At 35.0% G+C, this 14,008-nt stretch overlaps 2 protein-coding genes across 2 annotated transcripts; both read right to left on the bottom strand.

The window, feature by feature from the left end:
* Nucleotides 1-149: 149 nt before the first annotated feature.
* LOC113040164 (lipoprotein lipase-like) lies at nucleotides 150-5,954 on the bottom strand. The gene is made up of 10 exons (XM_026198453.1): nucleotides 5,676-5,954; nucleotides 4,384-4,568; nucleotides 4,121-4,300; nucleotides 3,929-4,040; nucleotides 3,612-3,845; nucleotides 2,295-2,537; nucleotides 1,779-1,899; nucleotides 1,478-1,684; nucleotides 1,195-1,290; nucleotides 150-1,094 (listed from the first exon to the last, which is right to left on the bottom strand). Exons 1-10 carry the CDS (start codon nucleotides 5,776-5,778, stop codon nucleotides 1,073-1,075), a joined length of 1,503 nt encoding a protein of 500 aa, XP_026054238.1. The 5' UTR covers nucleotides 5,779-5,954; the 3' UTR covers nucleotides 150-1,072.
* A 1,754-nt stretch (nucleotides 5,955-7,708) lies between these two features.
* Nucleotides 7,709-12,638, bottom strand: LOC113040163 (lipoprotein lipase-like). Its single transcript, XM_026198452.1, has 10 exons — nucleotides 12,354-12,638; nucleotides 11,342-11,529; nucleotides 11,078-11,257; nucleotides 10,876-10,987; nucleotides 10,544-10,777; nucleotides 10,218-10,460; nucleotides 9,970-10,090; nucleotides 9,544-9,723; nucleotides 9,246-9,353; nucleotides 7,709-9,105 (listed from the first exon to the last, which is right to left on the bottom strand). Exons 1-10 carry the CDS (start codon nucleotides 12,457-12,459, stop codon nucleotides 9,054-9,056), a joined length of 1,524 nt encoding a protein of 507 aa, XP_026054237.1. The 5' UTR covers nucleotides 12,460-12,638; the 3' UTR covers nucleotides 7,709-9,053.
* Nucleotides 12,639-14,008: the final 1,370 nt, after the last annotated feature.

Below are 14,008 nucleotides of genomic sequence, written 5' to 3'. Positions count from 1 at the left end.
TAAGTTTTCACTACATAACATTTCAGCAAAAAATATATTTTATAAATGTTTATTTAGATTTGTTCGAAAAATAATATAAATGCATAATATGATATTAGAATTTAAATAACTATTTGTAAATACAATGAATCATTGAAAACGTACACATATTTGAATGATTACAGTTGTTGTTGTTTTTTTTTATTACCCAGTAAACAAAACTACACATTCTGAACAATTATACTTTTAAGCAGTGTATTAGTAGTTAATCAGTATGCTACACTCTAAGAAAAGCCTGTGAAAATAGGGCACAATCTACTATGTTAATATGGAGGAATTTTCCGTATTGATTTCCGTATCGCAAGAACAAGTTACTAACAAGGTGTATCATAAATTAACAATTATTCAGTTTTTCAATATTATCATTAAATTAAACAGTTGCAAATAGCACCTAACAAAATTCAAGTGATATGTGTACCTCTAGGTATTTTGGGTTTCCTCTTTTTGTGTAATTTAGATTGAAAATGTGAGCCTTATTATTGTTTGAGTCACTTATAAAAAGTTTCTAAAAGTTGGCAAAAAACATTTTTTAAATAGCTAAATTGGCAAGACTTTTAATATGACGAAGTTGCGAGAGTAACCCATTATGAAATGTCTGTGTGGAAATATTTTGCCTTCACGTGATTTTCTTAATCACATGGATTCCTATTGAAGTGACTCGATTTAACCCGTGAAAATTTGTCAAAACAACGGTAGGATAAATAATGTTAATCTTGTTATTATTTCGTACAAAATGCTTAAATTATTTCGTAAAACAGATAAAAGACAATCTGTTAGCCAGAAGCATCATCGTTACAAATGCAATTTCAAACACAAATCCAATATTATTTAATAAAATCAATCACATTTCATTGCTTTTCAAGCCTATGGCTAACCCTAGTGCAAAAGTCCACAATCTATTTGCATGAATCACATTCATAGCAACACATAATATATCCAACAGAGTACAGTCAGTGCAGTTGCAGTCTTAATAAATAACAGCTGTACAAATACATTTGTTGAAGTGCTTTATCAAAATCACTTGTAAATCCTTTCATTGGCTTTTCAATTTGGGCCTGTGTTGGAACAAAAAAAATTGTAATTATGAGAAATATTTAAAATTAAATGTAAAGATATTAGCCAAATTCTATCATAGACAATCATAGCTATTGTTACCTTCTAGATAAAGACCTCCATGGCTCCTTGCATTTCACAAATACAACGTTCTGAGTTGAACTTCCTGCTTGGGGATCTTTCAAACACAACACAATCCTAAAAAATGAAGAATGAATGCTCTTAAAAATGTGTGAATGTTAATGCATTAGGGAATAAAACTTCAAATCAGGTGTCTTTTAATGCGAAAATTATTTAAATTATAAAACAGTAGATATGTTCTACATTATAATGCGTTCAAAAAATGTTATGCTCACTATATCAAGAATAAATCTTAGAAACATACTTCTTTTGTGTCTCTCCAACTCTGACTCTTATTTTATGGACCTGTATGCCAGAATTTGCAGAATCTCCGTACCACCACGAGAAGAGCAGAGTGAGTAAAGACGATGTGGACTCCTCCAATTTAAACTTCAGCATCAGAAGATCTCCAATGTACTTCTCGGTTACAACGAGGAATGAATGAGTTTTATTGGGGGTGATCTTCTCCTGTCTGCTTGAAGTTAGTGAAGATCATTAGCAAATGGAATTTGACTCATATGCACACTATATCGTGATCGTTAAGATGTCATTTTTTGATAACTCACATGTTCAACTTGAGATCTTCTGCTTCGCCATTGGTACCGTATAGTGAGACTGTCAATGCTGGCTCCATCGCTAATTGATTTATTTTTCCAAGGAAGTTGATTTTCAGCTGATAATGAAAGACTGAAAATAAAAAAAATTATAAATGTTTTAGCGTCTCACAGAAAGGGGTTATTATTGTTAGCTAACACTAAAACCATGAATAAAAAGTAAAAAAAAAAAAAAAAAAAAAAAAAACGAAAAAAATCAGCTAACTGCCAAGGCTACATTACAATTTTTTATTTGAAGTAGCCTACTAAAAAAAGTTTTTGAAAAGATTCTCATAATTCTCAATTTTTTTTCAAAATGGTCCTTGTTGACATGGATCCACGAAAATGAGGTTAATTAAAGGGTTTCCATTTTTAGTTGAAAACGGTATTGTCTTAACTCTTAATAAAAACTATACAGAAACAAAAAGGCAACAAAATTATTGTTTAAATGACAATTTCAAAATTCCTCCTCTGAAACTTGACACTTACCTCTGAACGGCATGGAGCCTCGTGTTTTGGTGAACATCTTGATGCTTCTTGCCTTACGAACTTTGCTGACGTCATAGCCCACGGTGTTGCAGCGGTTCTTTCGACACTGGAGGCACATGCCGCGGTCGAACATGTCATTGCTCCCACAGCTGTATGCTCTGCTAGCTTCTTCCTCATTCAGCAGGGAGTCGATGAACAGGTGGACGGACCGCTCATGCTCGCATCTGATGGCATTATTTAAGGCTAAGGGTATTAATGAAACAAAATTGATATGATTTTAAACTTAAATATGTTCTTTTAAGTCATATATGTAAATAATCTGGTTTTAAGTAGTGATGAATGATTTAATTGTAAAAGGGTTGCCAAAACAGATTCAAAAAAACAGATTATAAAAAATGTGACAACCTATTCGTGATACATAACTAATCTCTATCCATGTTTGCAAAAGTAACAAATAACAGGCATTTTAGAAATTTTTTGTCTGTGCAGCATGCAGTATTTATTTATTCATAGCAAAATAATTGAACATTTAATTCTTAACAAAAATAATGCATAAATGTATTAATTTTTTTAATGTGTTCAAAAACTTTAAAATGCTTTTTAGTGTGTTTAAGTTAATATTTTACAATGTAATATATTATTTAGTGTTATTAGGATTTTCAACAAATCAGCATTTTATATTTAAAAAACATTTATATATTTTAAATGTATGTTGATTTACTTTTTTATTATAATTGATTATATTGTATTATGTTTTAGTGTTGTCCAGATTAATGATGAATCAAAATTAAGTTTTTTAAACAAGAATTTACTTTGCACTTATTGTAAATAAATTAAAATGTATTTTAAATATATTTTATAAAAAAAAACACAATGTTTAAAACATTTACCCCCGGTTTCACAGACAAGGCTTGAGCCTAGTCCTAGATTAAAATGTAAATCTGGGCTTTTTCAAGAAACTTGCACTGACTGATCTTAAAACAACTTATCTTTGTGTTGTCTTAAGATGCATACCGATAATGCTTTTTTCTAAAGAATGTTTATAAAAATCACTTAAATATCCTAATTGAACTATGCCCTAATCCTGTTTTAGGCTAAGCCGTGTCTATGAACCGGGACTTAGATTTTCAAATATTACTTCATGTGTGTCAAATTTCTATGATGCTACAATCAACTTTTCATCAATCAACAATTCAACAACCACTCGCATGTATGTGTAATCTTCCCAAGTATTTTGAGGAAAACTGGTGGTAAATAGTGAGCAGACCTGTACTTTAGGTTGGAATTTAATTAAATATCCCAGATAAGTGTATTTACCAAATATTCCATAACTGGCAATTTTCTCCAGCGCTCCTCTCATGTTGCAACCAGGCTGGAGGCTTCCTCCATTAGGGTATATATCCACATGGCCAACTGGCTGCTTAATGCCAATACTGAGACCCAGGGAACCTCGGGTGAATGTGTGGAGGACATCTACAAAATGGGCATCATCTGGAGACAACCGTCCATGGGCGTGGACCCCTTCAAAGTCTGGTCCAGCTGGGTCTAGACCTGCAAAAAATCCAATTGTTGTCCCATATGGTGTTTAAGACCTGTTCTAAGATTTATTTCCAAAAGAACACCAATAAACCTACCTGTGATTCGTCCAACTTTATTGGTTACATGATTTCCTGCAAAACCTGCAACGTGGGCACCAAGACTGTAGCCGATGAGGTGCAACTTCTCCAGAGGAATCCTGGAAGTCTCCTTATGAATTGGGCACAATGATGGCAAATGAAAACCTAGAATAGCAGTATGTGTATTTGATTTGATTTGCTAACACGTACCTCTAACCAGTCTATGAACAGTCCGATCTCTTGTCCCACCATCTTCGTGTTATGTGCTGCCACCACGTAATGGTTCTGTGCCATCTCCAACCAGTCCACAACAATGACATTAGCATCCTTCTCCCTGTTATAAAGTGCGGCAACTAGTTTCTCAACCCAGCTCTCAAACAATCCACTCACCTAGGGGAAAAGAGCTAATTTAACACTAACATATTGAAAAAGACTCAGCTGAATTTATAGAATCTATGTAACTGTTGCTTTACCGTCCACCCATGAATGACCAAAAAGGTTTTAGAAGTGTTTCTGAATTTGCAACTGTTGAGAGTCTCTGGTTTGCCACGCACAATGTAACACACGTCGTCATCTGGTCGGGATGGGTTTCTCAGAGAAAACTTGACGCTGGCTTTGTTGACATCTGACAGGTCTCGTAGATCCTCCAGAAAATTATCTATGTAAAGGTGATAGCCATTGAAAAAGTAATATAGTACTATTATAACGTACTTTAAAGTCAAAGATGAAAATGCAATATCAAATTTTAAAAAGTGAAATATTTAGATAAAGTATACAAAAATTCTATAAGAATTATAAAACTGAGCATGCAAAAATATTAAATCAACATAAATATGACTGCATATCACTGAAAAATTCTAAAAGTAAAAATTTCATATCAAATATAAAACTATAAAATTTTAAATGTAATTAAAAAACACATGAAATACATTAAAAAGTGAAATATAACATTTTAATAAAGTACAATTAAAAACCGTCAACTCAAAAAATAAGTAAATGATTTTGTTATTATAAATATTATACAAAGAAATCTGCATTATAATTATTAACTTGTACTCTATGTAAATATATAATATATTAAGTTATACTATTAAAATAAAATGATTCACAATTGTTGTAATTAATTATAATTAAATAGCTCTTAATTCCCTTTAAAATAACATTTGAATGGAAGGCATTAATTGACAATTTCACATGAAAACTGTAATAAAAAAAAGTAATATTTAAGTAATATTATTTATTTAAATGTATTGTAATATATAAATTAAATACGGAATAATAAAAAATAGGTTTCATGGCCACTTGGCATGCCTAAAACAGGTTATGAGAGGACACTAAATATTTTCATAGTTCACCTCAGCCGACATAATAGGTGGGTGAAGGAGCCATAATATGCATAATACACAATTATCACACCTTTAATCGGATTGCATTTAGCTTAGACTAGCTACCTTGTGGTGAGTATGAAATGTAGCCTACATTTAAAGAATCGTCCATAAAAATTAATGCATCTAGGCGACTCTTAAGAATGTTTGGCTAGTAAAAGATCACCGGTGTCTTCAACAGACTAATTCGTGGATTCAAAAGCTCAGACAGATGCCGGATATTAAAGTTTTCCCATCATAAATGCAGGATTCGCGGTAGGAATTGAAAACACAGACATCACAAATTAAAGAAAAGCGTCGCGTCCAAACAAAATAACCCCTCAAGGTTATCCGAATGCATTTCTCACGCCGCATCAACACACATCTAATAAACATCTTACCAAAGAGTTCGTTCGAGAAGATTTCTTTCTCCAGAGCAGCGACGAACAGACCAGTGAAGCTTAATACGAGCCACGAAACGCATTGGATTGACAGAATGTTCATGTCTTTTCTGCTTAAACTTTTGGCGCGCTTTTGATCCTCACCTTCCTGTCGCGCTCTCTTATAACATAAACTGAGAAATAAAATATTCGCGAGCTCCCGGTGCTGCTTGAATACTCTTTAATGAAATCTGAGACTGAGTTCCTAAATAAGAGCCATTGGTCTCAGCCCACAGGCGGGGTAATACGGTCACACAGAGCTGTGGAAGTCTCACGAGGTTCTCTACCAAAATAAAACAAGCCGTTTTCACCTTGAACTGACCTTTTTTACTCAAATATGAAAATTCTGTCATCATATTCGTTCTCGGATCGTTTCAGATTCATGTGATCCATCCTTCAGATCCATCTATCTATCTATATATCGTTCTGGCAAGGTTCTCCCCAAGTTATGAACAAATGTTTTTGCAGCAACATTAATAGAACGTTTGATTGCAGTTATCTGGTATTTAATAATTTTCTAAAAATGTAGCGCATAAATCTATTTTCAGACGTTCTATTGTTCTATCAGTTCTATTTATCATTCTAACTATTGTTCTATTTAAAACAATGTTTTACACTTAATTTCATGTATGTGTCATGCATTTGTCTAACTTAACATAGGCTATAAACTGCACAGAGTTTGAATCTAAAGCTTATAGTTGAATAAGTATGTAAAATGGGTCAGACAGGTTTTAGACCACTTCAAACTGACCTGACCTTGTGGCAACAACATGTTACTGTATGTCATGAAAATTGACAACACCTTATGTCAGTATTCATGCAATTAATTAATTCAACATGGAGGAAAGAGAGAAGTAATGTCTCTCTAACAGACATTCGATGGAAAAAAGACTTATAACATATGTGCCAATAGCCTAAATGCTCTTTGCTCGCTCTAAAAAAATGATGGGTTAAATACAACCCAGCACTGGGTACTATATGGACAAACCCAGCAACTGGGTTCTTTTGTCTTACAACATTTGTCCATATTTTACCCAACGCAAGGCTGTATTTAACCCAGCATTTGTCATACCATAACACTCAGGCCCTGCCGAAAGTCTCAGTGACACTTGCATTGTGGTCATTCTTTCCGTTTGTTATAGCAAGGACCAGGCACCAGAATTGCTGGTTTTATCCAAAATATTCTTAGAGAACAAAAACAACTAATAACCTGTCACATGTTCTTTAGCAGATGGAAACACTTCAAGAAATCATTGTCCACCGTTCAAGAACTCAGTGGGGCTTAAATATGATTTCTAAGAAGAATTAGAAAGTGATAAATCAAAGTCTTCATTTAAATCTCTATATCTAACTTTTTTTTTCCTTACTGTGATAAACTGGCAGAAGTAGGGTATTTTCCAAAAATGTAATGCTTGAATTTCACAATAGTCTCTGGCAGAAGGTTCTGATTAATGAAAGTATCGGAATGTTGTATTTTCATTCCAAGAAGTTGTTCTTCCACGAAAAAGTGGAGGGGATCTTGAAAAACAAACTCCTTGTGTTTTGATTTGAGGTTACTGCACATGAGCCGCTCTCCCATAAAACAAGTCAGTGCACTACTGTTTTTTTTTTTTTTTTACAACACATTGTTATTTGAATGTGTGAAGGTTCATTCACATAAAATCTTATATGAATGAAGCTAATGTGAACAAAACAATGACATGTGGTTGTTTTATTTATTTATTTTTATTACTTTTTATTAGATAAGATTAGCATATTTATATTTAAACAACACATTCTAAAAAGATTAAGGCCCTGCCAAATGTCAAGTCCCAGATTTCTGCTGATGCTGTGAAATTTGCAGCCAATTTCAAAATAGTTTCAATTTGTTAAAGGCCTGAAATATCAAAAACATTCCTAAAGAGGATTTAAGAATGAAATAATACAAATTAAATGCAAAAATTGTCATTTGCACATAAAATGAAGATTTAAATTAAAAATGCAAAGCGCTCACATACAGTAACATAATGTTTATTAAAATGACATCACACAGTGCACGGCATATAGATTCATATTATCACAACTGATCATTTCTTTTCCTTCCAGTGACTTCAATCAGTCAACGTTTGTTTATAAAAATAGAGAGGCTACATAATTCAAAAGAAAAGGCAAGAGCACTTCAGAAACATGGAATACATATATTAGGTGCTTAATATACAAATATATACATTTAATAAATAGGAAAAAGGGATAGTTTTGGTGTATTTGTGACTATTATGCGGGGCAGTCAACCCTGTCAGGCCTGGACAACTGTCAACATTTCTTAGATCAAATGCATCTTGCTTTTATTCTTGGCTGGCTCATGCATAAACTAGTTTTTTCTTGCCTCATTACTTTTTCAAAATGCAGACGAAATCATCGTTGAGTTTTTTTGAGGGAGACGAAACAAAAGTGGCAGAACTGTTTGTTGATTTTTCTCTTTTACCAAACAAAACTGAATTGAAAGAAGTGACAAAAAACACAACAAAATTGAATCAGCAGAATCGTTTGTTGATTTTGCTCATTTACCAAACAATACTGAATCAAAGGGTGGTAAAGCCTTTAAAGTGATCTGTGCCAGACACAATAACCCAAGAAACGGAAGAAAAAGGTAGACATTTAAAGAGCTGTTTGTAAGTATATATAATGACAATTACAAATATTTACAGTATTATTTCAACTTGTTTTAGCAGAGAGAGGATTTGGTCCCATTATTGGTTAAAGCAAATCAGACTGATTTTCGGTTGCAACAGACAAATCTAAACGGTTTTGGAAGTGAAGCAAAGAGGATTAGCATAGCTAGAAAACTGTTTTGGTACAACATAATTCACAGTACAACCAAACAAATGGCTACATAACCTAGTTTCTAAGTGGAATTTCAAGAGTTATACTGATAAACCAAATAAACCGTAACATGTTTTCAGGTTGCATCTTTATCCAAAAGAAGAGTCTCTTTGGTGGACAACTAGCCAATCATTTAACTAAGTGCAAGTCATTTTTAGATAGACTGGAACTGATTACTTGCATAAATATGTTGCACAGAGACTTGATCAATTTTATGGATTAAAGATGCAGGAAAGATTGTCTAGCCAGATCTCAGATGACCTGTAATGTGGTATCCAAAGTGATTGTTTTGTTTTAAAACTGCACAGCAGCAACATTTTTTTAAAGATGTGGTTTCTTGCAGGGTGTGTTTCTGAATTTGCGTGGGGTGAAGGTTACTAGTCTGAAGATTCGGGAGAGGTTTTGTCCCTGCTGTTCCAGTTTTCCCTGGCAGATTCTGTGCCAGATCCCGGCGGAGGTGGATTTTTACGTGTGTTTTTACTCGGTGCTCTGTTTGAACGAACTTCCGTGCATCTTCAACTTGTGCAATCTGCCAGTGTAAAGTGCAAAGGGTTTAGTCAAACAAAACTCACCACAACAAATAAAACAGGAACATAATAACGGAGCAGGGAAGGCCACTTTTATTGGGCTGTGTCAACAGATTGGGGGAGATGGCAGATAGAAATTTACCTCTGGCTTTTGCGGCTCGACTGGGCTTCTTTGTCTTTCACGAAGACGGCGGCCTCTCCTCCACGGGAAAGGTAGGAAAATTCACCTTCTTTGGCACTGAAGATGATCCTAGATTGAAAACAAACACATACATTCTAAATTTTGCACAGGCTTAAGGTAAAAGTACAAAATAAAGTATTATGCAATAAAAATGCACATCAATAGTATTAAAGATAAAACTGAGTATTCATTATGGAAAAATAATACATACAATTATTTAAAAAATATTTAAGTTGCCAAACTATGTCTCTCTGCTTACTTAGACTGTCTTTCTCCTGATTTAATGCGCAGTTTGCGGACGTGGAAGGTATCGGGGTTCCACCATGGCCAGCTGATGAGGGTGTCTTTCTCCCAGAGAAGTTTTACCATCAGCAGATCTCCGATGTCTGTGTCCGTGGTCAGTAGGAAAGACACGGTGGTGTTTGTGTTCAAAGCAGGCCTGTGGAATCAAAAACCATCTCTATCACTTTCTCTGTTATCTCAGTTCAGGACAGAGTTCAATATTAAGCCAAACATGGTTTAAACTAGCTGCACGACCTGGTTTTTGGTACCATAAAAGATCACTGAAATCAAAAAAAGGTCCAAGAACCTTCTTGGTAAACATCTTAACATTGCATTCGTAGATCATTTAGAACTTGTGTGAACGAAGTCCTGACATATAAATCAGGAAATGCTGCTAACTTACAAAATGAGGGGGATATTTTCCTTCTCGCCATGGATTCCGTACAGTGAGATCTTCATGGGCTGATCAGTGTAGCTTAGGTTTGTCTTGCTGAAGAAGTGGACCTTTACTTGATAATGGAAAACTGTGGAAAGATTTTTTATTTTTAATATAAAATAAAATAAAAAAACTTCTAAAATTCCAAATGTATATACAAATAAAATGCACCCTTTATTTGTTTTATTAATTACATAAACTTTGGTGCTTCTCACCTTTATATGGCATCACATCTCTGGTCTTCAAGTACATCTTGGTGCTTCTGCGTGTGCGAATTTTGTTGACTCCGTAGCCCACCTTGTTGCAACGGTTCTTGCGGCAGCTGAGACACATTCCCTTATTGAAGCTGTCTTTGGAGCTGCAGCGGTAAGCCATGCTTTCTTGCTCCTGGTTCACCAGTGAGTCGATGAACAGGTGAATGGAGCGCTCGTGGGAGCACTTCACGATCTGATCCATGTCTGTGAGAACCAAGGAAAAACGTTAAAGCGTGTATTTGTGATTTGAAATCTAAGAACTTCGGAGGAGGACAATGGGAACATACTTCTTAAACCAGAGGTGGCCACCATCAACACAGTGTTCTGGAGGTCACAGCCGGGTTGGAAGGTTCCTCCGTTGGGGTAGATGTCAATGTGCCCCACTGGCCTCTGAATCCCAATGCTGCGATCTGGAGAACCGCGAGTGTTGGTGTGAAGAACGTCCACGAAAAGGGCATCATCGGGGGAAAGAGTGCTTTGGGCATCTGCGTACTCAAAACTAGGGCCAGCAGGATCCATGCCTGAAGATACAATAAAATTGGTCCATTTTAATGGTTGATCAATGCATTTTTACGGGTAAATTAAAAAGGTGACACCCTAGGAAACAAAATCAAGTTACCTGTGATTCTGTTAACTTTATGTTTGGTGAGAAGCCCAGCGATTCCTGCCACATGAGCACCAAGACTGTAGCCCAACAGATGCAGCCTCTCCCAAGGATAGTCAATCTCAGCCTGGATGAAGAAACCAGAAATATGAAGAATACTGCATAAAACAAACTCCATCTTGACGTAGAACAAATCACCTCCGAGCGTTTGACTTACCTGTAACCAGTTGACAAACTTGGCCACATCCCTCCCCACTAGTTTGGTGTAGGCAGCTGATGTAGGGTAGTGTTGTTGCGCACGGGACAACCAGTCCACTACGATCACGTTGGCTGTTGGCTCTCGATCATACAGGGCTGTTACCAGTTTGGGAACCCAGCTTTCAAACATACCCGTGACCTGAGAGGAAATCAATGGCGTCATGCTTTGGACTGCTTTGCACATTTACTCAATGTTGTCAACAAGTGTAGAAGAAACACTCACCGTCCATCCGTGAATAACTATGAAAGTCTTGGTGTCTGGATTGAAGTTGCATTCTTTGATGGTTTCGGGTTGGCCTGGAACTATGTAGCACAGATCATCTTCCGGTTCTTCGGTGGTCCTTAAGGAAAACTTGGACTCGATGTCATTTAAGTCCATCATCCATTCTGTGGCATTTTCCATGATGTTATCTGTCAAAATCAAGATCAACAAGTTTCACTGCTAGCAAGGTAAGTGCTGCTTCCATTAAATGCTTTTTACTTGTAAGCTACTTATAAAAAAATTTAATTATTGAAGTTGCAAAGAAGCTTATCTTGCATGTGCTTATACTTTTCCCTTATTTTGTATATGAGGAATTATTTCCAAATGGCAAGCTTGGATCCTTTCCCAGTGCTTGACTGACCATACATAAAAAATAGTTTTGCAATATAAGTCTTTCAATATGTGTTCATAACAGACTGGTCTGGCATGTCAAATAAAAGTAAACAAAGTCTCAAACAACCGTTTGACATGATAATTACTGTGTTGTATATAGTAAAGTCAAAGTTTACCATTTTTTTAAGATACTATTAAGTTTTATAGTTATTCTTTACAAATCATCAAGCTTGGAATATATTTTAAAAGTTAAAAGTTAATAAACATAGACTGACCAGAACAGGACAAGGAATTAATAACATTTACAATCGCCATATAATAATAAATGCTTCTTAAAAATACTAATAAAAAGATTCATAAAAACGTGAATAACTTTTTTTAACGTAAATATTTTTTGCACCACCAAACATAGTCTTTTAAGACATAAATAAAATACAAATAACACAGAAGGGCCTATATAAATTAATAATTATATAAATAAGCAATACATTTTTATAACATTTTGCACCATCCAACATTAAATTCTGAGACAAAATTTATAAATATAAAAGTATACATTTATTTAAAGAAAATGCATAAAGTTACAAAATTAAAATTCAGTAAAATGCAGTTAAATAAGGTTTAATAAGCTTTTACTTACCAAGAGTGGTAAATTCACTCGCTGGTTCAATCGTACTTGCAAAACCCGAGGAAACGTAGACCAAATACATCCAAGATATAAAACAAGCGCTGCGTACTCTCCCCATATTAATATAATTATATCGATCACGGATGCAACAACTTCTTAAACAGAGCGTAAAAGCCGTTGAGATCCGGGTAGTTACAGCGTTACAGCACGTTAATGTTCCAGTTGGGGGGGTAGCAGCTGCTTCAGATGTCTTGTGTCCAGAGTTTCTCTCGAAGTTTAAATCAGTACCGCTACAAGTGCGTCTTTATCCTCCCGTGCGGGACCGCATGCAAATCAGTGAAATCCTATTGGTCAAGAGAGGCGGGGTAAGGCCTGATATGACCAATAAAACGCCAGGAACCCCCACACTGACTCATCACTTAGAATTACATGTCTATGAAGTTGTGAGGCCCCTGAGAGTCTGCAAGCAAACGAGTTTTTTTTTTTCTTTTTCTGGTGAAATTCAGTTCCAATTAACTTTTCTGAATCTAAGATATTACAAAATATACAAATACATTGCAAATGCAAATGACAAACGTGCTTTAAAATATTTAATTGGTTAATCAGTTCTGAAGAATATTTCTAAATTACAGTTTTAATAGTTTACTTTTGCATTTATTGTCATTTTTATTTGAAAGTCTATAACTATAACCGCATATTGTAAAGCTATTAAAAACTTAATTAGCTACATGACTGTAACCAGACATAAACAGAAATCTTAAAAATAATCAGGGACTTCTGTTAAAGTTGTGGGGTAAATTTATTTAATTATACTACTTTTCTGATTTATGTTAAGGAAATCGTTCTTGTTTGGTCATCACAACCAACTGATAAAATCACCCACACTGTTTGATCAGTGCTTCGCAACAAATTAAAATGTTACTTCCAATCCAAACATTGTACACCGTGTCCCTACAGAAGGCCTACCGCTCAACTAAAACACACCTGTGTGAATATTTGCCAAGTTAAAAACCAACAATATAATGCTTGCCAATCACAGCTTGCTCTTGGCAGCATATGGAAGAAGAGGGTCACAAATATCAGTGTGATTTCCATTCAGGGAGACGGTCAGTGGGCGTGTTTGGCCACCCTGCGTCTCATTGGCCAGACAGCAGTGAGCTGACAGACAGCCAAGACTTTTTAACGTTTCAGCAAAGAAAAATCATGCAAAGCGCTGGCTTTTTGAGAACAGATATACAGAGTACAACTTCTGAGCAATCCTGGAATGTCATATTTTGGCACAGTTTGTTTTCATCTGGATAAAAGTGCTAAATAAATAGATGCAACAGTATTTGGGATTAATGCTAAAAATAAATGCAAGAAAAACACATGCACGTGCCCTTTCATAAACACAGTCCTACGAGTACATGCCTTAGCAAGTATAAACATTTATACTTTTTGATTACACATGTATAATCATTTATACTCAATGAAGGTACGCAAGAAAATTTGCTCACAAATATACGAAGTTGGATGCGATTGCTCTGGCACTATGTTTTATGCAAACCACATGTATGAAAGTATATAGCTGAAATGATCATGCTAACATGAATGATATAATAGCGGAAAAATGCAATATTACTGTGCTGTCGATTTGAAACAGTAATTTCAGTTATTGTTTTATAGTT

The sequence above is a fragment of the Carassius auratus genome, chromosome 22, assembly GCF_003368295.1.
Source record: "Carassius auratus strain Wakin chromosome 22, ASM336829v1, whole genome shotgun sequence".
NCBI classification, from domain to species: Eukaryota; Metazoa; Chordata; class Actinopteri; order Cypriniformes; family Cyprinidae; genus Carassius; species Carassius auratus.
Note: the sequence above shows the minus strand (reverse complement) of the source record. Positions and strands in the feature narration are given on the sequence as shown.

Bases quoted from the DNA above. Each gene is read 5' to 3' on its own strand.
- LOC113040164 (XM_026198453.1), bottom strand. From the start codon at position 5,778: ATGAACATTCTGTCAATCCAATGCGTTTCGTGGCTCGTATTAAGCTTC. The intron at 2,538-3,611 runs GTAAATACACTT...TAATACCCTTAG, and splicing joins TGCCAGTTATGGAATATTTG to CCTTAAATAATGCCATCAGA. The intron at 1,685-1,778 runs GTGAGTTATCAA...AACTTCAAGCAG, and splicing joins GAAGATCTCAAGTTGAACAT to ACAGGAGAAGATCACCCCCA.
- LOC113040163 (XM_026198452.1), bottom strand. From the start codon at position 12,459: ATGGGGAGAGTACGCAGCGCTTGTTTTATATCTTGGATGTATTTGGTC. The intron at 10,091-10,217 runs GTGAGAAGCACC...ATCTTTCCACAG, and splicing joins AGATGTGATGCCATATAAAG to TTTTCCATTATCAAGTAAAG. The intron at 9,724-9,969 runs GTAAGTTAGCAG...TTGATTCCACAG, and splicing joins GAAAATATCCCCCTCATTTT to GCCTGCTTTGAACACAAACA.